The following is a 21,491-nucleotide window of genomic DNA, read 5'->3' on the forward strand; positions in this document are numbered from 1 at the left end:
TGAACAAACCCACTATGAATTGAACAGTTACAGTAACTACCTGTCCGCGAGCCTACCGTAAGCCTAGGATGTTATAACGAAGCTTTACTGCATAGCTTGGTTCCGTCTTTCACGTGAAAAGCCCTTTTTGAACAGGAACCACTAGGGCTTTACAGCTGATAGATCGCTGCAGTTTCTGCATGGCCACCTGATGATTTTCGGCATCTCTCGCTCTCTCTTTGGGCTCCGTTTCAAGTCCAAAACCTTTCTTGTTTGAGGTTAAAAGTAGCAAGGGCCTCTCCTCACTGACCTGATGAATTATGAACAGAGTCTGCTTAGCAGCTGTCTCTTTCCTTCCTGTCTGAGACCGACGTCCATCGGCAGGGTAAGCAGAGTGCAGAACTCTTGATTTTAGTTAGCACTAGGAAGCTGATCGAATGCTGCCTATTGATCAGGCTGACCCAAAGCTCAGTTCACTTTAAAGTCATTCCGACGCAAAGGGGAAATGAATAAAAGCGACTATGCTACCGTACCCATGGAGTGTCTTTCTTTTTGAACGATCCAACGTTATATTTTAACGTGCGTATGTTGCCTCCCTGTAGGCTGAAGGAACCTCTGCTTAAAAAAAAGCAGGGCATGTATTTTCGACCTCTCTCATGAGCACAGTACATCACACTGGGTTATAGAGCTGTGTTTACCAAGGGCAAGAAGTATCTAAAATTATTCCACAGTGCATTTTATTTACAGCACGTAAAATACTAATTACATACAAGGCCAACCACACTGAAAGCAACAGTGAATTAAGAGGAGGTACCGGGGGAGGGGGGAGGGATGGGGAGTTAACAAAGGAAGATGAACCTTTAATACGACAGACCCTTTGGGAGCCCAGGAGATGTTGAGTCCAGATGTTTTGAGGTCGATGTAACATGACTCCAAGAAGGAAGAGGATGTGATTCTTAAAATTCCCTGTTGTGTTTTAATTTACTGCAGTTTTGCGGAGGACGCATGTGGTGATCACAGGTGGAGTTTTAGACTGACCATAAACATGGAGTTGGGGCACAGAACAAGAGTCATTTATTTGACTGAGGAGTTGGATGATTCCTGGGAAGTTGGTGCATTCATCCCCTCTCATGCTCTATATCTTGTTAGCTGGGGTCTACAACAAAATCCTCCATTAAGAGTGGCATAGACACTGCAGGGTACCAATAAACCTTCTTGCTTACCGCAACTGGTATTGGGAATTGCCTACTGTGACTTCAGATATAGATTATCAGGCTGATCTGTTTTTAGGGCTGAGGGAGGAAACAGCATGGAAGACAACACCTAAAGCTGTAGTTTCTATTTCTAGTTCCATCCTTTCACCTAAAACAACCACAGGAAAGTGAGCACTGCCCTTCATTTGGGCTGCTAGGCCTGGCCATTCCTTACTTGGGAAAAATCCCACTGGCCATTGGCAGCATCAGATCTTCCCACTGAATCAGGGAAACTAAGCTGATTTTGATGCATGCAGACTGATGACCTCCCCTGGTCCTGATCCTTTTACATTAGTTTTGCTTCCTTTCTGAGGATCAGGCCCCCAGTAACGATCAAAGCTTGATATAGGGAATTGGCAGATTTGCTCCTGCTGTTACATATTACTGTAGACACAGGGATCTGGGTTGGCCCTCAAAGGCTGGTTATGGAATGAACAACGTAACTGATGCAATAAAAGCAATCAACATCCTCCGTCATATGTGCCACAGATACTCTATCAAACCAATAACGCAATATGATTCGGTTTTTTAAAAAAACATTTACATTTTGTTTGATCTTGCTTTGTATTCCCCCTACCTTCTAATTCTTTCTACAAGACACTACTGGCACTTTCGTAATAATGCCTACTGACATTTGACTGGATATGAGAAATAATTCTTTCCCCTTTTCTCTCAACAGAGTTGGCCTGATCTTTTTTGCATTACAGTCCTTGGGACGTTTGTTCCACCCAGTTGCTATCACACCGCTTTCCCTTACATACTATTTTGTTCATGAGAGATTCGGGAAGAAAGACCTGAACTTGTTTATTTTAATCTCTTCCAAAAAGAGGCTGCTCGAAGGAAAGACAGCACATTTGAAGTAGATTAAAGGAAGTATCTTTTAACACAAAATATAGTTAACCTGTGGAACTCTAGACACAGGATAGTACAGTTAAAAGTCAGGTAAGTTAAAACAAAAGACACAAAATAGCATCAGCAGATCCACTAGTTAGGATAAATATGACAAAGATAATCATCATTCTTCATGTGCCTCAGAATAAAATGAGTCCAAGCTGGAGACAAGGAGAAATGTTCCTAATAATGTATACAATATGGTGAGCCGTGGGTTGTTGTGTGTGTGTGTGTGTGTTTTTTTTAAACTAGACTTCTGGCTGCCTGAGTTACAGTCCTGCAAGAGGGATTATCTTGAGTTCCCAGCCCTACATAGCATTTAACCCAATCAGATGAGCACAACTGTGTTTTCTGGTGCTAGCCAGCGTTCGAGACAAATATGGGACTAGATGGGACCATTGGTCTGGTCCAGTATGCTGGCTCTTCTTTTTCTATGTCAGAACAACCAAACAGGAATGCTGATGCCATAAAGCAGTGGAGGTGTGTTTGCTTTGGAAGGACAACACATTACCTTTTAGCTTCCTTGGTTTAATTTTCTGATGTTTATGGTTCACTCAATCCTGGATGGAGAAGAGCACAGCAGATCTCAGCACCCACCTAAATCTCAGAGCAGAATCAGGGGTTTTAATGCATATTTTTTTAAAAAATAGGGTTCTGTCCATCAGCGATGAAAGGTCCAATCAATCACAAGAAATTATGAACTGAACCTTAACCTATTCTCTAGTTAGCAGAAGGGACAGCCCATCTCTTCCAAATAGGGGAGCTCAGCATCTCAGATTGCTGCAGTTTGGCACAATACAGAAAGTCAATACCATCAAATCCAGGAATAATGGCCAGGGAACATTCCACAAACAAGAGAGAGCGAGAAACATTTGTTTACACGGAGAAAGATTTCTCTAAAATATCCAACCTCCTGCCTTCCACTTGTACAGCAAAAAGAACATTTTATATCTCTGTCCCTGCCAGAGTGAGCTCAGCCTCCCAAACTGGACTCTAGGCTGGACTTGCCATAACCTGGTACTAAACACTTCCAAGCTGCTTTTAAGGATGTACTGTTCATATTCTGAGAATTCCTGCTCAACTTTCCTCAATGCCTTGTTGCACAACCTTTCATTCATGATCTATGCCACAGGAGTAGAATTCTTTGCACACACGTTTCATCCAGCACTGGTATGCATTTAACAGCTGCGTGTTCAACAGGAAGGGTAGGGTTTTTAGAGGATTCAAATCTTTGCTTCTTTATTATCTAAATAAATCAACTATAGAGGCACAGCTAGGCTTCTGGACTTGTCCTTTTAATCTCTCCTCCTGCCAGTGGCACTCAAGAGAAGTACTGATGGTGATGGGCAGGGACTGTTGTTTTAGGCTGCTCACCTTCTGGGTCTATGAACAACTGGTCCTGATCTCAGGGTTTGTCCACACTTGAAAGTTGCTTCTGATTAAGGCCTGGTGCGAATTTAAAGCACAATAGCTCTTTCTGAATAATGCCATCTGTGGACACACTTATTCTGGAATCAGGAATAACTCCATGTGTAGACAAGCCTTCAGTTTACACTTGGGAGTGACTAAACTAAAGCAAGTGAGCCCTTTAGGGCTAAGCGAAAGAGGTGCGGTCTCGTAACATGAGCACAGGCCTGTGAACAAGGTACTCCTGGGTTCAAATCCAAAGTCAGCTCTGTCAGTGACTCACGGTGTGTCCAGGAGGGACAAATCCCTTAACCTCTACCTCAATTTCTCCATCTATAAAATGGAGGGTTGTGGGAATTAATATTTGCAAAGAGCCTGTAGTTGAAAATCACTGCACAAGTATTATGCATTACTATTATTATTAAGCCCCATTAACAAGTAGGAGGTCTGACTGAATCACATCATTGCCCCGGATGTATGCATGTGGCACCTACATAAACTGATCTGTGCATGTACTCCAGTGCAAAAATCACTCACTTCAGCTAGCAGGGGAAACAAACCATAGCTGCTGCTGCTCTAAGGTCTCTTGACTAATCGCCAAATTCTCTGAATCACCACCTCCGACACGTTGAAGCTCAGTTTTAAATAGGAAGATGAAAGTAATGAATTGATACAGGTTTCCTGCAATTTCTAACTGTTGCATCACCAACGAGATAATGTATCTAGTGGTGCCAGGGGAATCAGCTAATACAGCTGTGTAAACTCAGTGTGGGCTGAAGCACCTAAAGCAGTGTGATCATCTCAGTGCTTCCAAATCAAAATAAGTTATCTTGGGAGGCAGCCTTGTTGTTGAGAAACATTAAACCAAACAACTTGGCCCAGGGAGAATAATGGAATTATTTTCATTGAAGAAAGACACTATAAAATTAACCTTTATCACTGCTCTTTGAGCACTCTGGACAGCACGACTTAGAGCTTGTCTACCCAGAGAACTTAGACCAGTTTAACTTAAATCAGTTCAGTTAAACTAGTGCAACTTTTGGGTCCGGACTCTCAGTTTAAAACTGATTATATTAGTTCAGCTTGTGCCTGCAAATTTACAGATGCTTTTACAGATGCAAGCTCAACTGATATAAGCTAGGCTTAACCAACAAACGAATGCATGGCTACTCACAAAGCAGCACAGTTTAACTAAAATCAGTAAATAATAATATTAACTGTGTGTAATAATACACACACACACACACACAAATAAATAAAATTAAATTGCACGTTAATTTATATCAGTATAATTTTGTGCTAGACTAGGCTTTAGGAAGGATCTAGCTGAATGCCTGGGGCCAGATCAGCAGTAGCTGCCAATTACTGTAGCTTCATGGACTTCATCATAGATACCCTGAGTTACATCAGCTGAGGATCCACTCCCTCATTTGTTATTCAAGGCTCAATTATTTGGTATTCTGCAGCAGAAAGCACAGCCATGAACTGACAGAAGGGACAAGTATTATGGTTGTCATGCAAAGGCATTGTGGGCTTCAACAGAGCTCTGGGCATCGATTCATTTAGGAAAAGGGTTAATGGCAGCAACTGTGGAATTACCTCCCAGCTAAGCTCGGAAAGTTTTTGGGAGTCACTGAATAAACAGTGAAATCCTTTTTTTTTTTTTTTGTTTTTTTAAAAACTAAACCAAACCCAAACTTGCCCTCTGCTATTTTCCATTTGAACAGACACATTTTGTTTTCACACATCTAAACCAGACACTAATAAATAATTCACTTTAAAAAAACCCCATGTATTATAAACGTAAAAAACCACGTTTATAATATGCCATCTGCTACCAGTTTGGTGGGGGGGTGTGCGCGCGCGTGCGAGAGTGTGTGTGTGAGCGTGCGAGAGAGAGAGCATGTGTGTGAGCATGCATATTTTAACTTTAACACATACACAGAATTATGTAAAAGGGCACCACACCAAGGAAATTTGGGTCCCCAAATTTAGACTGTTTAAAAAAAAAAAGACTATGGCTACTATTAGTGACATATCGTTAAAAAAATTAGTGTAAAGATCAGAAAAGAGCATAATGAACTCCAGTGGTTAGAAGCTGAAACTAGACAAATTTAGACTTGAAATAAGATGAAAAATTGTAATAAGGGTAATTAACCACAGGAACAACTTACCAAGAGACATGTTGGTGAATTCTTCATCGTTTTAAGTCTTGAAAACAAGACTGGATATATTTTTAAAAGCTACAGTATAGCTCACACAGAAGTTATGGACTTTATGCAAAAATTATTTGGTAAGATTCTTTGGCCTGTGTTATGCAGGATGTCAAACTAGATGGCTATAAATGGTTCCTTCTAGCCTTAAAATGTACCAGTTACTGTAAATGAATATTATCAAGGTAAATATCTCATTTACGCTAGTGTAAATTTGGAATCACTCCATTGACTTCAGCAGCATTATTTGGATTAAAACCAGTGAGAAAGTAGAATCTGGCTCTGATTGGACAGGGTTTTAACATTTCTCTGCAGTGTTCTGAACCCAAACAACAGCACTCTGCTAGCATATCATTCCCGGAAAGAGAAGCTGAATAGAAACTAGTTCAGCGCTGCTAACTCTCACATTTTCTCTTCAAGCCCCAGCTCCTGGAATCTTGAGATTACATGCAAATCCCAGCTTTCATTTAAAAAGCGAAGTTTCTAGCCCTTGTTGTTACAGAGAAAAAGCTTGAACATCAGATGTTAAAAAAGAAGCCAATTCCGCCCCCCGGCCCTCCCCAAACACCCCCAAACAAACAACCGCCCCCCAAACTTAGAAACCTAAACACTACACTGCACATACAATTCCCCCCGGGGGAAAAACAAACCACACATGACCGTTAGTCATGTTGTTTAATGCGTGACTGGACAGTGCTCGACGAGGGTGGTATTAAAATCCACACAGCATGGAACAGAATAGAAAATGTGACTTGGGTGAACCCTAAAGAACTGAAAACCAGAAAACAAACACAAAGAACTCATTTATTTATTTATTTATTGAAATCTTATGATTTTAGGGGCCTGACTTGTCACTTTTGAACACATGCGGCTGGCAATACGTGCTAATGCAAACCAGGCAGTCTGTTTTCATTGGCTAAACTCAGTGAAATGCAAAGAAGTCAACAGCTACCGCAAATGATAAAAATTAACTTAGACCTTAATGTTGCAGTCGTATTTTCATGGGCAGATTCCTGCACACATGCAGCACACATGGGGATTCTTCCTCCACCCCACCCACCAATGACTTCACCCGCATGGATCCTATTGCAGGATCAGGGCCTAAGATTTTAATTTTTTCTCCCAAGTTTAATAACATAAAGTGTTAGCAGCAGCACAGATAAGGACAAGTGAGTTCTGGATGAGCAACTGGAGACACCTTAAAGGGGCTTGATTTTCAGAAAGTGCTGAGCACTCAACCCTTTTGAAAATGAGCTGCATTAGGGTGTTTCCAGTTGAACCACCAAAAACAGAAGCACCCAAAACCACTAGCCACTTTTGAAAACCTTGGCCGTGAATTTTGACAATGTCCCGAATAACCAGATTTTATTTTAAATCAAAAATTCCAAAACCCGGGGTTGTGGTTTTTCTCCTGTGTTTTTCTCCAAGTGCGAGCAGCATGATTGATGGGATATCCCACCAGCTCGAAAGCTGCATTTCAGAATACTGCCAGGCAGCCCCGCCTTTTGGAATCACTGACGGTCCCCCTTCCAATTAATCAAATTCACATACTGATTAACTGCATGATTCATGTCTCTTGTTAGGCGCATTCTGAAACAAATAAGGCTGTATTTCAAGGCAACTGGCTTACTGGTTAAAATAAATACCTTCCAAAATTCTATTTTCAAGTAGCTGAACCTTTTCCACCTTTACAACTAATTCAAACTTCCTTCAAATTATTTTTCTAAGTAATATAACAATTTGTTTTTCATTAGAGCTTGTCAAAGCCGGGCTTTGGTTTATTTTGAGAGAAACCAGCACTCTCTAGAAACTGTTTAGTACAATTTGAATGACGCCCAAAGGGGTTATTGCAGCCACAATCAAAATAGAGTTTATAGCACTGGGTAGGGGTGACACTTTATTTAATGATTTTTTTTAAAAAAAAAGAACTCGGAATCAGAAGCTAATTAAACGCACTCCTATGGCTAACAGTAAGTGTTTCTAAGTCACTCTGCCTACTGCAAAATGAAAGAACTTAACTTGTTGCTAACTAATACCAGACACCAGTACAGGAGTAATGCTATTTACCCAATTTGGGGTGGTATGAGCTGGTATTCTTGTGTCTGGTATGGAAGCCTCTCCCTGTAATAGTTATCAGGCTGTATGTGAAATCAGCTATAGAAATGTTGAAATTGTTTGGATTCTTTAACTTAAACGGGATTGCTTTTGATTAGGTTGGTATTTAATGTAAAATGGCTAAACTGCAACAGAAATTCCACACTAACTCCTTTGACTTCAAGTTTCTTTTGCTTGTTTTGGTTGATCAAGGCCATGCAGGCACTGGTGAGCCCTGTGAATTCAAGGACACGTTGTGGAACGATCACAGTGCGGGGTCAGACTAAACTGAAGTGGGTGTCCTCCTTGAGTTCTGGCAGCCGTGTTCCAACGCTGGGTAAGCCAGTATTACTGCGGACTCAGCAACAGCCACAGGGATCTTGCAGTTGTGAGCACTGTTATTAATCTTAGTAGAGCAATCCCAGCCTTCATTGCCCCCACCCCCCAACATCTCTCACCCGGGCCTCAAATTCTGGGCCACACTGAGAGCCCTTATTTGTGCTGGTGAATTCGGCTGCATGGCAGTTTTCCACAGAAATGTTTCCCCACCCATTACAGCTCCCCTCCACCTCCCGACATGGAAACTCATGAAAAACTCATGATGAAAGCCCCCCACCAATTATTATTATTATTTTACAAAAATGATTCTCTCCCCCCATCTACCCATTTTCCTCAAAAATCTTCACAGGACAATGATCATTCGCAGCCAGCTTGACTGCTGAGCACTTATTCAAATGGCCCCAATAGGCTAAATGGAACTACTCCCGTGAGTAAGTGTCCCCCGGTGTGAATAAAAGGCTCCACTACCAGTCCTTTGATCCTAGATGTAAATCTGGAGTAACCCTATACTCCAGTGTAAGTGAGATCAGAATCTAACCCTAGGGCACTGGATCCAGAATTACTGTCTGAACTTTCTTTTATGGCCTCACTCACAGCAGTCTGACACTGGTGTAACCCCAGATACTCCTAATTTACACCAGCATAAGCTCAACGTATCGAATTTATGACAAGTAAAAACAAATACTGGATCCAGGTACTTTCTATAGAAGAGGGGCTGTTGGAGGCTGTTTAATTATTCTTTTCCTTTTCTCTTGGCGGCTGCTGTGACCTCTGCTGGCTCCTAAGTCAGCAACACAATATGTTGCAGCTGTGACACGGCAGCATGACTTAATTTGTGTGTATGTGGCTAGACAGCCAGTTTGTCCCAAATACAGAAATAACTGATGAGCTAGGTGAGGGGCAGGCCTGAGCGACCTGCGGTCTGCCCCGGCGATTTAAAAGGGCCCAGGGTGCCCAGCCCCCGGGCCCTTTTAAATCGTCCACACCCCAGGGCAATTGCCCCTTTTACCCCCCACTGTCAGTGGGCCTGGTGAGGGGTTTGCTGAGGTGGGCACCTGTCCATTTTGCAGCATTTGGACAAAAGATGGTCAAAATATGTATTTTATTTTCTGCAAACAATTTTGAAGAAAATGAAAGTGAAAAATCATAAAAAAAATCTGTTTTCATCAAAATATCTTTGGTTTGGGCCAAATAAAAGGTGATTTTTTTTTTTTTTTGGCAAAAATTTGAAAAAAAAAAACCCTGTCAAAATCATCTTCTACAAAAACCTGACCAGCTCTAACCTAGATACACATAAGAACATGAGAACAGCTATACTGGGTCAGACCAAAAGTCCATCCAGCCCAGTATCCTGTTTTCCGACAGTGGCCAGTGCCTGTTGCCGCCCCCGTTGCACACATATAAAATCATCAAGTGTTCCATCCCCTGTTGCTCACTCCCAGCTTCTGGCAAACATTCCTGCCCCTGCTGGCTAATAGCCATTGATGGGCCTATCCTCCATGAATTTATCTAGTTCTTTTTTGAATCCTGTTATGGTCTTGGCCTTCACAACATCCCCTGGCAAGGAGTTCCACAGGTTGATGGTGCATTGTGTGAAGAAATATTTCCTTTTATTTATACTTCCAAGAGCATATAACATCTAGGTTGGTTGGATGACTCGTCTGTCATGCTCAGCTGCTAAACTGAGATGTGCAGTGCATCCAAATGTGTAGGCCTCATTTCCGAGGCTGGGCCTCCTTCCTGCCCACAAACACGTCCCTGAATTTTACTACCCCACAGTGGGTATGTTCTTTGGTAAAGTCACACACCGATCTCCAGAGTCAATTTTGATTCTTAGTGTCCCGTCCCCCCGTGAAAGTCCCACAATGAGTCACAAGACTTACTTTCTCCTTTACAGCTGCTTGCACAAAGGGTTGGGGATGGTGACGGTGCCTTGAGGACTGAGGAATGGTTTTTCTAGATACTCCAAATCAGAACGAATATTGGCTTCTGAGGATTTAATAGTTGACCCTCACAAGGCTTGGAAGCCTGCTTTGTTTGCACTGTAGCTTCTCCTTTATATACACGGCCCCTACCCTCCCAAGGCCCATCCAATTCCCACTGTGATCAATGGCCAAACTTCCACAGGAAGCAGGATCGACGCATGGTGCTTACAAGGAATTGTCAGCGACTCAATGAATTTATCATTTTATGTTGTTTAAGGCCCTTTAATTTTGTCTCTTTAAACTGTGGGCCCAAGTCTGATCTCAAACCAGCATTACCTAGAGTAACTCCTTTGACATCAATGTATCTAGACAGAGTGAGATCGAACCTAGGGTTCAGAGGTTGGGATTTTCAAAAGACCTCAGGAAGGTCATTGCCCAAATCCTATTCCCTACATCCCTTAGGCTGCTTTGAAAATCCTGGCCTGTCTCTCTATTGCTGCGTTACTGAGAACCGTGCCACGAAAGTTAATTATTCGCCCTGATTTTCCAACACGTCTCTTTGCCCCACTTTCCCTTTATTATTATTATTTTTGTTCTCTTGGGAGACTTCCCACTGGCAACACTGACATGCGCCACCCTGCTGTAACCATCCCCACCCTTCCCACTCTGGCAGCTGAAACCTGCTGGCACTGCTAATCCGACACTACCTGCCAGTGCAGAGGGCAAGGTGGCTTTTCCTTTACTTCTTGGCTTTCCTCTCGCTTCCCCTCATGAACTCACTTGCCAAATGGTGTAATTTTACAGCCTGGCTCAAGGAGCCAAGAAATAAATTTGCTGGTGTAGGTTGTGCTTTGGACATTGTCAGAAACATGCAACCTCAGGGTTTTCGGAGCCAGCTGCAAAGAACAGCGAGACACCCACAAAGTAGCTAGTATGTGTTTTTTCCCCCTCTCAGATTTCACCCATGGACGCCTGTTCTAGACCTCCACGTGCTGCTGTGGGTGGTTGTAAGCGAACGCACACGGAGGAAAGAGAAACTCAAGGGAAAGAGAATGGAGAGGAAAAATGCAATACTTCCAAAGAGAGACAGGAGGCAGCGTGGCCTCCTAGATAGAAGAACTGAACAGAATCAGCAGAAACAGGTTCTGGCTCTGCCACTGCTCTGTTGTGCAACCATGGTCAAGTCACTTCCCCACTCTGTGTTTCTCCTCCCCATCCACCATCCTTGTCTGTTTTGTTTGTTTAGACTGTAAAATCTTCAGAGCAAGGACTCTCTCACTGCGATGTGCTTGTATGCAGCTAAGTACAACTGGGCCCTGATCTCAGCTGTGGCTCCAGAAGCTGCTGAAATACTGCTGCTAGGATGAACAACAACAAACATGACTTTGGGTCTGAGTTCCCCTGAACTTGGGTGTATTTTGGTTCCAGATCTATGCTCTGAGGCTCAGGACCCATCTCTGTTTAAGAACCAGCAGACTGCTCTCCTCAGACACAATGGGCGAGAACCACTTATTAAAACCATCATCAAAACATGTTAGCCAACCACCTTTAATTGGAGGCTGCAGATTTTACCCACAACAGTGTGAACCTGTGTCTGTCTGATTCACTTATCACTGTGGTTTCTAGGTACCAAACATGGGTTTGCCAGAAGTTCAAAAAGTTTGGGGTACAGGATTTCCCCAAGTTTATCTATTTTGAATAAGTATCAGGTTTAAAAAGGGCATGCCCATTTGGGCATGTTCACCAGAAGCAGGGACTAGTATCATTATTTATAGGACAGTAACTGTCTAAAAATCCCAACCTGGATGCCCCATATAACGAGGAGCTGTAAAAACAAAATGAGAGACACGGTCCTGGCTCCAAAGAGGTTTTTTTCATAGAGTCATAGATTCCAAAGCCTGAAGGGACCACTGTGATCATCTTGTCTTAACACAGACTATAGAACAGGGGTCGGCAACCTTTCAGAAGTGGTGTGCCGAGTCTTCATTTATTCACTCTAATTTAAGGTTTCGTGTGCCAGTAAGACATTTGAACGTTTTGAGAAGGTCTCTTTCTATAAGTCTATAATATATAACTAAACTATTGTTGTATGTAAAGTAAATAAGGTTTTTAAAATGTTTAAGAAGCTTCATTTAAAATTAAATTAAAATGCAGAGCCCCCGGGACCAGTGGCCAGGACCCGGACAGTGTGAGTGCCACGGAAAATCAGCTCACGTGCCATAGGTTGCCTACCCCTGCTATAGAACATCCCCAAAAGAATTCCTAGATCAGATCTTTTAGAAAAACATTCTATCTTGATTATCACCAAGAGAGAATCCACCATCACCCTTGGTAAGTTGTTACAATGGTTAATTACTCTCAATTTTAAAAATGTACACCTTATTTCCAGTCTGAATTGTCTAGCTTCAACTTCCAGCCATTGGATCATGTTATACCTTTCTTTGCTAGACTGAAGAGCCCATTATTAAATATTTGTTCCCCGTGTAGGTATTTATAGATTGTAATCAAGTCACCCCGAACCATCTCTTTGTTAAGTTTTCCAACCAGTTGTGCACCCACCTTATCGTTCGTTCATCTAGGCCAGAGGCTCTCAACCTTTCCAGATCACTGTACCCCTTTCAGGAGTCTGATTTGTCTTGTGTACCCCCAAGTTTTACCTCACTTAAAAACGACTTGCTTACAAAATCAGACATAAAAATAGAAGTGTCACAGCACACTATTACTGAAAAATTGCTTGCTTTTTCATTTTTACCATATCATTATAAAATAAATCAACTGAAATACAAATATTGTACTTCCATTTCAGTGTCTAGTATATAGAGCAGTAGAAACATATATACATAGTCTGTATGAAATTTTACTAACTTCGCTAGTGCTTCTTATGTAGCCTCTTGTAAAACTAGACACGCATCTAGATGAGTTGATGTACCCTCTGGAAGACTCTGTGTACCCTAAGGGTACATGTACCACTGATTAAGAACCACTGGTCTAGGCTATATTTCCCTAATTTGTTTATGAGATGGTCACGTGAGACAGCATCAAAAGCCTTACTAAAGTCAAGGTATATCACATCTACTGCTTCCCTCCCACTCAAAAGGCTTGTTACCCTATCAAAAGAAGTTATTAGGTTGGAGTGATGTGATTTGTTCTTGACAAAACCATGTTGACTGCTACTTATCACCCTATTAACTTCTAGATGCTTACAAATTGATTGATTATTTGCACCATTATCTTTCTGGGTACTGAAGTTAGCTGACTGGTCTATAATATACAGATGGAGCTTCTTGACCCTCTCTCTATAAGGCATGTTTTCTCATTGTCTAATCATTCTCTTGGCTCTTCTCTGAACTCGCCCCACTGTATCAACATCCTTCTTGAATTGTGTACACCAGAACCGGGCACAGTATTGCAGCAGCAATTGCACCAGTGCCAAACATAGAGATAAACTAACTGGTCTACTCCCACTTGAGAGTCTCCTGTTTATGCGTCCGAGGATTGCATTAGCTATTACAGCAATGGCGTTGCACTGGGTGCTCACGTTCAGCTGATTATTCATCAACCCTCCCCCACAAATCTTTCTCAGAGTCACTGTTTCCCCGTATACAGTCCCCCCTTTGTTCCTAGATGTACACATTTACATTCATATCATTTGCTTGTGCCCAGTTTACCAACCGATCCAGATCGCTCCGTATCAGTGACCTGTCCTGTTCGTTATTTAACACTCCCGATTTTTGTGTCATCTGCAAACTTTCTGCAGTCTAAACAGAGAAGATAAAGGCTGGGAGAGGAAACAGAGGCACAGCGACTTGCCGAAGTTCACACAACAGGTCAGTAGCAGAGATGGGAATAGAACTGAGGTCTCCTGATGGCCAGTCTAATGCCCTATCCACTGGACCACGCTATCTCCAGTGGCCGTTCTCTTGTCCCCTGTGAAGTATCCCAGTGAATACGGTACAGACTCCAAACAGCAGTCTCAGAATGTTCATGCGGATCCAGAAAGAGCATCTTTAGCAGGCCCCTGAAGAGTTCTAAAGACTCAATGCTCATTTGTGAGCACAGATTAAACTCACTCAGGCTTCTTCTGAGTACTCCGTGGCTCAATCTGACGTCAAATCCTGACAGAAGCTGAAAAGAATCTCCCTTTCTGCCCAGCAGAGAATAGGGGTGCAGTTTGATCGCCTGCTTAAGCCAGCCCCCAGGACTGGAGCAGTCTGGATAAGGCTGGAGGTTCATTGGCAGGAAGAATGCAGGCCCAGCACTGGAAGAACGGAGGATGCTGCAGCTGCAGATTGAGGAACCGACTCAGGTGTGTGGGGACCAGGACTGCAGAGGCAGGGGGCGCTGCAGGTCAGAGCTGAGCTGCACCGGCAAGGCCGTGCTGGCGAAAGAAGTGAGAAGCTTGCACGGTATCTGCCCATCGTGTGCCCGGGTCACATTCATACGGAATTCCCACCTGAATCTCCAATATATAAAATATTAATTATATGAGAACTTGGCTGTGTTATTAAATCTGTGGAAACGAACACATGACGTGTGGACCACGGGAACATGGCCAGAGGTGAGGGCTCTTGGGACGTGGCTCTGCATCGCACTGCAGAGTGAACGCCTGTTGCTACAGCGCTGTCAAGCAATGATGGTCACAAACGCTGCATACAAAATCATACGGCAACATATGAACACTCCATCCATGCCTCTCAGCCGTAGTTACTAAGCTATGGAAAGTCTGACACAAGCTCTCCCAGAGTCGGAATCACACGGCCCCAAAGCTTTGATTCCACAACAATCTCTTTGAGGGTTAAAGTGTATTGTCTTGGAGTTTTAGGGTTTAAACTGCAATCAATCAAGGGATCAGAATGGCCTTTTTCAATCTCTTTCCCAGCATCAGGGAATCATTGGCACTTATGGACATGGACACACACGAGACGTAGCCAGCTGTAGCGGGACGTGCATGCCAAGCCGTGAAAGAGAGTCTTCCAGCAGAGGCACCTGGCCCCTTGGCAGACACTGTGCACAGCTGTGTTAGTGGCTCGAGAGCTGCTTCTGAGCCTGCCCTGGGGATAAAAGGCTGGTGGGGACTGGCTGGGCTGCTCTGAAATCTTGGGTGACATTTTCTCTTGACTCACCTTTGGTCCTGGGCAAATGGGCTCTGGGCACTATTATCTGATTGCAAGTATCCCTGCTTACAAGAACTACACCCACAACTGTAAACCTCAAAGCCTTTTTCTTGGCAATTTGGTGTTTAATAATGATGAGTAATGATTTTTCTAATGGGAACCAGCTAGCATTCATCTCACTCGTCACTTGCTTTTTAAACCATGGTCTGTTTACACTAAGAAGATTCTGACAAATAAGGTTGTCTGACGTGTTGGGGAGTGTCGTGTTCTGAGGTGCAATTCAGGTCAGCGAGAGGCTGTGTCACTGCTTATCCTGTAACCCTGGTGCCGTAAAACACTCAGCTGCTATAGCTTCCTGCCTGGACGCTCCCAGCCAGCATCCAAACATATACTAGGTGCCTGCGTTTTGAGCAACTCTAACTCCAGCAGTCTGCTTGTTACACCTCAGCCACACACTGGTCTCCACCCGCTCTGGTTACTCCTAGCCAAGTGACTCCAACACACCCCCAAAGTCCCAAGTTTTCCCCAAACCATCTGCCCTGAAACATGCTGGAACAATCAGAGAAGTAATAATGTCCATTGCTCCTTTAAAGAGAGGAAAGCTTGTTGTTTTAACTGGAGATAGCATCACGTCAAGGCAAACAAAGTATGGGGTTGATTTAGAATAAAAATAAAACAAGTTTGTTTAATCAAAAAGAGAGGTTTTACGGGAGCTCAGGTATAAGGGATAAAAGACAGAAATGGTTACAAGCAATTAAAATTGAAAAACACTTTCTAGTGACCAAGACTTAACAAAACTACAGTCCTGGTTTAAGGTCAGATTCTTACCACACTTCCTTCTATGAAGATGGCTGACCGCTCCCTTTGTCAAAATCTCCCACAAATCCAAAGGGCTTGGTTCCTTTGTTGTCTTAGGTAAGAGATCACTTGGGGTTCTTTGCCTGTCTCTTTCATGGTCCACTGAACTTTTGAAATGTATCTTTTTCAAAGACCAGTGTCCCTGCTGTTGGGAAAGATGCTATGGAGTCTGATGGAGAAGGTTCCATGCTGGTTTCTTCCCCTCTGGGGCTTTCTACCATGCAAACTGATCTGTCCCTGTAGCCGCTGATATGCCAATGAATGGCCACCTGTCTGTGATTGCCATTGCACTTGGATCGAGGTGCTGGCCTTTCCTCTGTCTGGAAAATGCCTGTTTACCCAGTCCCTAGACTTGTCTGGTTCAAACACATTTTAGACCCATATTGCCTTCACATTTGCAGTCCTTTGGGCGTTTACCACATATACACCACACAGGAACTGTAATGATCAGTGTGTTATTGGCTTTCTAATGATAACTCACACGACAGCGACTAGACACAGATTATGTCATAAGTGAATTGGGGTACACTGAACTGGTCAGGCCAGCTGAAACTCACTACCTGATATCAGTGAGCCCCGTGCCCTCTGGCACTGGGAGCTCTCAGGCTCACAGGGATTACATCACTCACTAGGAAACTAGCCAGAGAGTGAAATAAGAGACAGCTTTAGTTAAAGGGACATTTGTCAAGGTGGATGGGCCAAAAATTTACTCCAGAGAACACACCCAAGACAGTAAAAATACACACCCAACATCACCATCATCTGCAGTTACAAGGCTGAAGCATTCTTAAAATCTTAGCTCTCTGATTGGTTGGCTCAGACCCATGGGGTTTCGTGAAGATGGTAGGTGTGTAGCACAGGTCTTCACTCTTCCTACCTGGTTCAAGTTCTCTGAGCCTGCTGGGCAGGCTGGTGTCTAGCACACACAATTCCCATCAATTTCAACTTCCCTGCCTTGCTCACATGAACAATGCCACGACAAGGAAGGGTTGGTGCTGTATCTATGCATGTAATGCATTTCCAAGAAACAATCAGGGACAGGACCTAGGTTTGCTGTCTGGTCCCCCAGCCCAGCCTCTGGGTTTTAAGCCTGATACAGCCCCTGGTTTCAGAAGGGAAGAAACCTCTCAGTTATGGTGGGGTGGATATTTTGAAAGAAAAAAACATTTTTTAGCGGGAGGGGTGAGAGGAGGGTGAAATCTGGGGCCAGCCAACACTGTCAGTTTCTCTTTAAATGCAGTGTATATATCACAACAAATATTTGAACAACACAGGAGGAAAAATGAGCATATTATATATCTATATTTACAAGAGTCACTGCGTATGTTTCATTCATGTTTAGACAGATCTGCTGCATAGCTTCCCCACAATAGGTCACCCACGGGTATCCTATGTCTTGCAAATGATAAGTACACAATACAGCATAACTGGACTGTAATTCTGTCATCGAGTCATACCCTGTGAGTGTAGTCCTCCGCTCTGTTGGGATCACACGCTCCTTACCGTCTCCCTATCAGGATTGGCAATGATGGAAGCCTCTTCCCTAAACCTTTTCATTACAGTGTGAAATAGTCAGAGGAATAATTCGCACAGGTTTTGGGGGGACTCCCGACAAAGCAATATTCTCCAGGCCAGTTGGAATCTGGAAAAATACACTTACGCAGCCTAGCCACCATGACTCCAATAACAATTATAAAATGTCCAATAAAACTTGCATGTAATGTCAATTCAAATCTTGAAAAACAGAATTAAGTGGTATATCAACATGAAACTTTATGGCTTCCTTTGCAGAGCAGAAGTATTGTCAATAAAAGTCATTCTGAATGAAGGAAAGGGGCAGTAAATATTAAATAAACAGGTTTTTGTTGAAATGCTATAAAGGCTCCAGGGTTGCTTATTACACTGAGACCCTTTTTCCCTCGCAGACGCCCCTTGTCATAGAAATAGGTCAGTAATGGCAAACTATCAATAAAGTGCCAACTAAACGGCGGGTAGATGGCCGCACTTACATTATGTCATTACCAGTCTTTATTGTACGTACCTTTCTTTTTCAGATCCCAGTGGCTCCCCCTTTTAAATTTTGTAGCATACAAATGGTTGCATTGCCCATTAGGGGGTCATCTGAGAAGTTGCTAGCCCGTTTTCTGGCTCTGTCAGGAAGGCTGAATTTAGAATGGTTGTCTTCAGGTTTGGTTCTGGCTGTCGAGTGGACAGCATTCGTTTTCTTTGCTACGATGCTCAGCATTAGTTTTACATGTAAGAGGACTCCAAATATACAGTAAGCCAGAGCCAGCAAAGGGATAATGCAGATATTTGTGCATCTTTTTGGTTCGTGGGGGATGGCTGGGAGGAGGGATTTGAATGACAAAATGGTTTTTTCCTCAAAGCAATGCAAAACATTGAAATCTTGGCAGCAAAACTTCAAAACCAAACACAATTTACTTGGTTTAGGGTTTTGTTATAAATGCAAAACTCAGTTCAGGTTCGAATATGGGCCCATAATTGAATGAACTTGTGGTTTTGCAGGAAATCCAAGTACACGGCTCACCACTCTGCATATGGTTCCAGTCCAAAGCTGGGGGCAGCCCAGCTGTCACAACTGAACAAATGCATGCATCCCAACTGAACAAAACCATCACACACCCCTGCAACGCAAAGCTGCTACTCCAGCTCCTATCAACTGCCCAGTGGTTGAATTTTAACAGCCAATCTAGCGCTAATGATTGAATATCAATACTTAGGAGAACTGACACATGAGAGATTTCTAGCACAATCCATTACTTAAGAAGAGCTGGTTTTCTATCAATACTCTGTATTAAGAGCTACTTAGTAAACCTTTAGTGTTTACCACATTAGGAAAATGAACCGTACTTATCTGAAAATTTCCTCTTTTCAAGCAATAAGGCCCATAGATCTCTTACATTTTTTCCAGGACTGGGCCCTTAAACTGTAATTTAGGAAGAGTTGAAGAGAATTGCAACTATGCACCAAAGCAGGTGGTACTGATTTCTCAGCAAGCGTTATAGTGCTCAGGTACTGAAGTAATAGGCACCTTAGAAATACCATAGCTATGTAGATTGATTCTGAAATTATTCTTTCTAGCACACGGAAGAATACACTGCAGCAGCCACAGAATATCTGACTTAACCACATAAATCTGACTGACGCTACCGTAACACACTAAGGTTAAAAACAAGAGAAGGAATTCCGAAGAGTTGCCTAGAGTTGCTATATATTTGCACAATACCATGTGACAGAATATCACTCTTAAATAATAATCAACACCTGGACAAAAGGCATGAGAGGCAGCTAACAATCTCCTCATCCTCCTAGAGTTATCAGCGTCGTCATCTTTATAACAATCACGCTTCAACAGGAATATTGACTAGTTCTGTATGGGGCTACTGCTGGGCATACTGTGCGGAGTGAGATGTACCTGGGCACTAAGTTCTTACGGATCAAAGACTCCGATGTGGATCGGATTTATTTTTTAAAGTGGGATCTTGGATTGTTCCAGTACAGAGCCAATCAAATGGTAAACAAATCAATTTCTAACGCACTATACCACACCCTGGTCTTGGCTCCCATTTGCCGGTGATTGTAGCATAGAAGAGAGACTTCATAAGGCATCAAATGGCATCAAAAATGTAATAACTCTAGCACCACAAGGTGTGTAAAGAGAGCAAACAGACTACATGTGCTGTGGTGCCTCGTTGTGACAGAATGTGATTGGGAAGGCGGGATATTTCATCACAAACTCAAAATTCCCTTGCTTTCATGCCAGTCTTTTAAAATCCAGTCAGCATTATTGTGGTTTGCCCAGTCAGTTTATAAGTTGTTCTCCAGTTTATATATCACACGTATTTGCAAAAGCGCTATCAGCTACAGTATATGAGCTTCCCAATGCTGAAGAGACACTGAACAGAGAGTATTTAACAAAACATGGAAGTTGGGCCTGAGAATCAGAATGGCTGGAGTTTAATTAAAAAGCACTTGAGGGAAAAGATTCAGAGGTGAATTAGCAAAGAAATAGTCTGTGATTTTCAGTTTTTTGAATTTTTCATGGATTGCCTTACTACATTAAACATTTTTATTTTCAAAATAAAGTGATCAGAGTTGATATCACAGAAAAATGAAACAAACATTTCGAACCATGACAAACAGGTTACATTTTTCCATGAACATTTGTCAATATTCTTCAAAGAACAGAAAATTTTGAAAACAAATTAAATGTTTTCATAAAAAAAAATCTATTTTTGATAAATAGCAAAATTTCATCCACCTTTACCACCTCCATCAATTGGAGTCCTGGCCTAGTCAGCATTTCATTTGAATCCCTATGCTAATATGTCCTCTCTGCCCAAAAGATTTCTAATTGGTCCAAGTGTGATGTAGATAAATCTGTAGGGAATGCACTAACATCAGATACTCACGGCCAGCAGCTCACCAAGGAGCCAATGATTTTGAATAACCGTTAATCTGGGATGGATTCAGACTAGGAACCTAACCCAAGTCATCCAATTCCCCTGCCATTTTTGTTTGTATATTTCCCTAGACCTCCTGCAGTCATGCTACGACACATACGAAAATAGGGGGAGGCTTCCAAAGTCTTTCAAATGCCCCCAGAAACCACTCACTAAGCCAGGACGCTAATAAGGCAAAAGCAGGAAAGTCTCACCTGGAAGAGAATCTGTAAAATGCCGTGAATGATGCACATGCGACGTCCCATGAAGATAAAAAACGGCACCACCAGCTCAATGAAGTGATTGCTTAACGTCTCAAACTGGTGAAACCACCATGGCGACCGGTGCATGTAATAGGCTAGTGGGTTGGGTACTGGCTGAGTCTGAAAGAGTAAAGAAAAGGTGTCATGTAGCAATGAGTCCCCTCCACATCCACTACCATTACTAACAGAGTTGGTTAAACGTACTTTGTTGAAACTTTCTATAGGAAACGACCTCCCTCCCTCCCCCAAAATGAAAATTTTTGAAGACCATTTCCTTTTCAGTCCAAATTTTGCATTTTCTTGCGGTAAAACCGAAAACTGGGGAAGAAAAAAAAAATCAAAACAAGTGGTAAGTATCATAAAAGAGGTGATACAGCTAGAGAAACAAAGGGAAAGAGGGGGTGATGAGTTCCTCACGGTCACGCCACTCAGTCGGTCAGAGAACCAGGAAGAGAAAGGAACTCAGGTCTTCTGATTCAGAGGCGGGCTCAATTTCAATATGTTTACAATCTAACTAAGTGTTTCCAAATGCGGGGTGTCAGTTTAAGATGCTCGTGTTTGCACCAAATTATTTATATGTCAACCTGAGTTTTTTCTTTGACACGGGGAAGTTTTCTATGCAGTGCAATAAACCTGCTTATCCTACCACCCAGGCTAAAACGAACTCATGTCTGTTAATAACCGCCTCTGAT

At 42.7% G+C, this 21,491-nt stretch overlaps 1 protein-coding gene across 6 annotated transcripts in view; it reads right to left on the bottom strand.

Annotated features, from left to right (window-relative positions):
- LMF1 (lipase maturation factor 1) overlaps positions 1-21,491 on the bottom strand; it is a 343,636-nt gene that overhangs the window by 79,471 nt on the left and 242,674 nt on the right. For all 6 annotated transcript variants that reach the window (XM_043523957.1, XM_037911089.2, XM_043523961.1 and 3 more), the window contains one exon: positions 20,752-20,919. In XM_043523957.1, coding sequence (XP_043379892.1) covers positions 20,752-20,919 — 168 coding nt within the window. The remainder of the gene's footprint in view (positions 1-20,751; positions 20,920-21,491) is intronic.

Source organism: Chelonia mydas, chromosome 10, assembly GCF_015237465.2.
Source record: "Chelonia mydas isolate rCheMyd1 chromosome 10, rCheMyd1.pri.v2, whole genome shotgun sequence".
Lineage (NCBI taxonomy): Eukaryota > Metazoa > Chordata > Testudines > Cheloniidae > Chelonia > Chelonia mydas.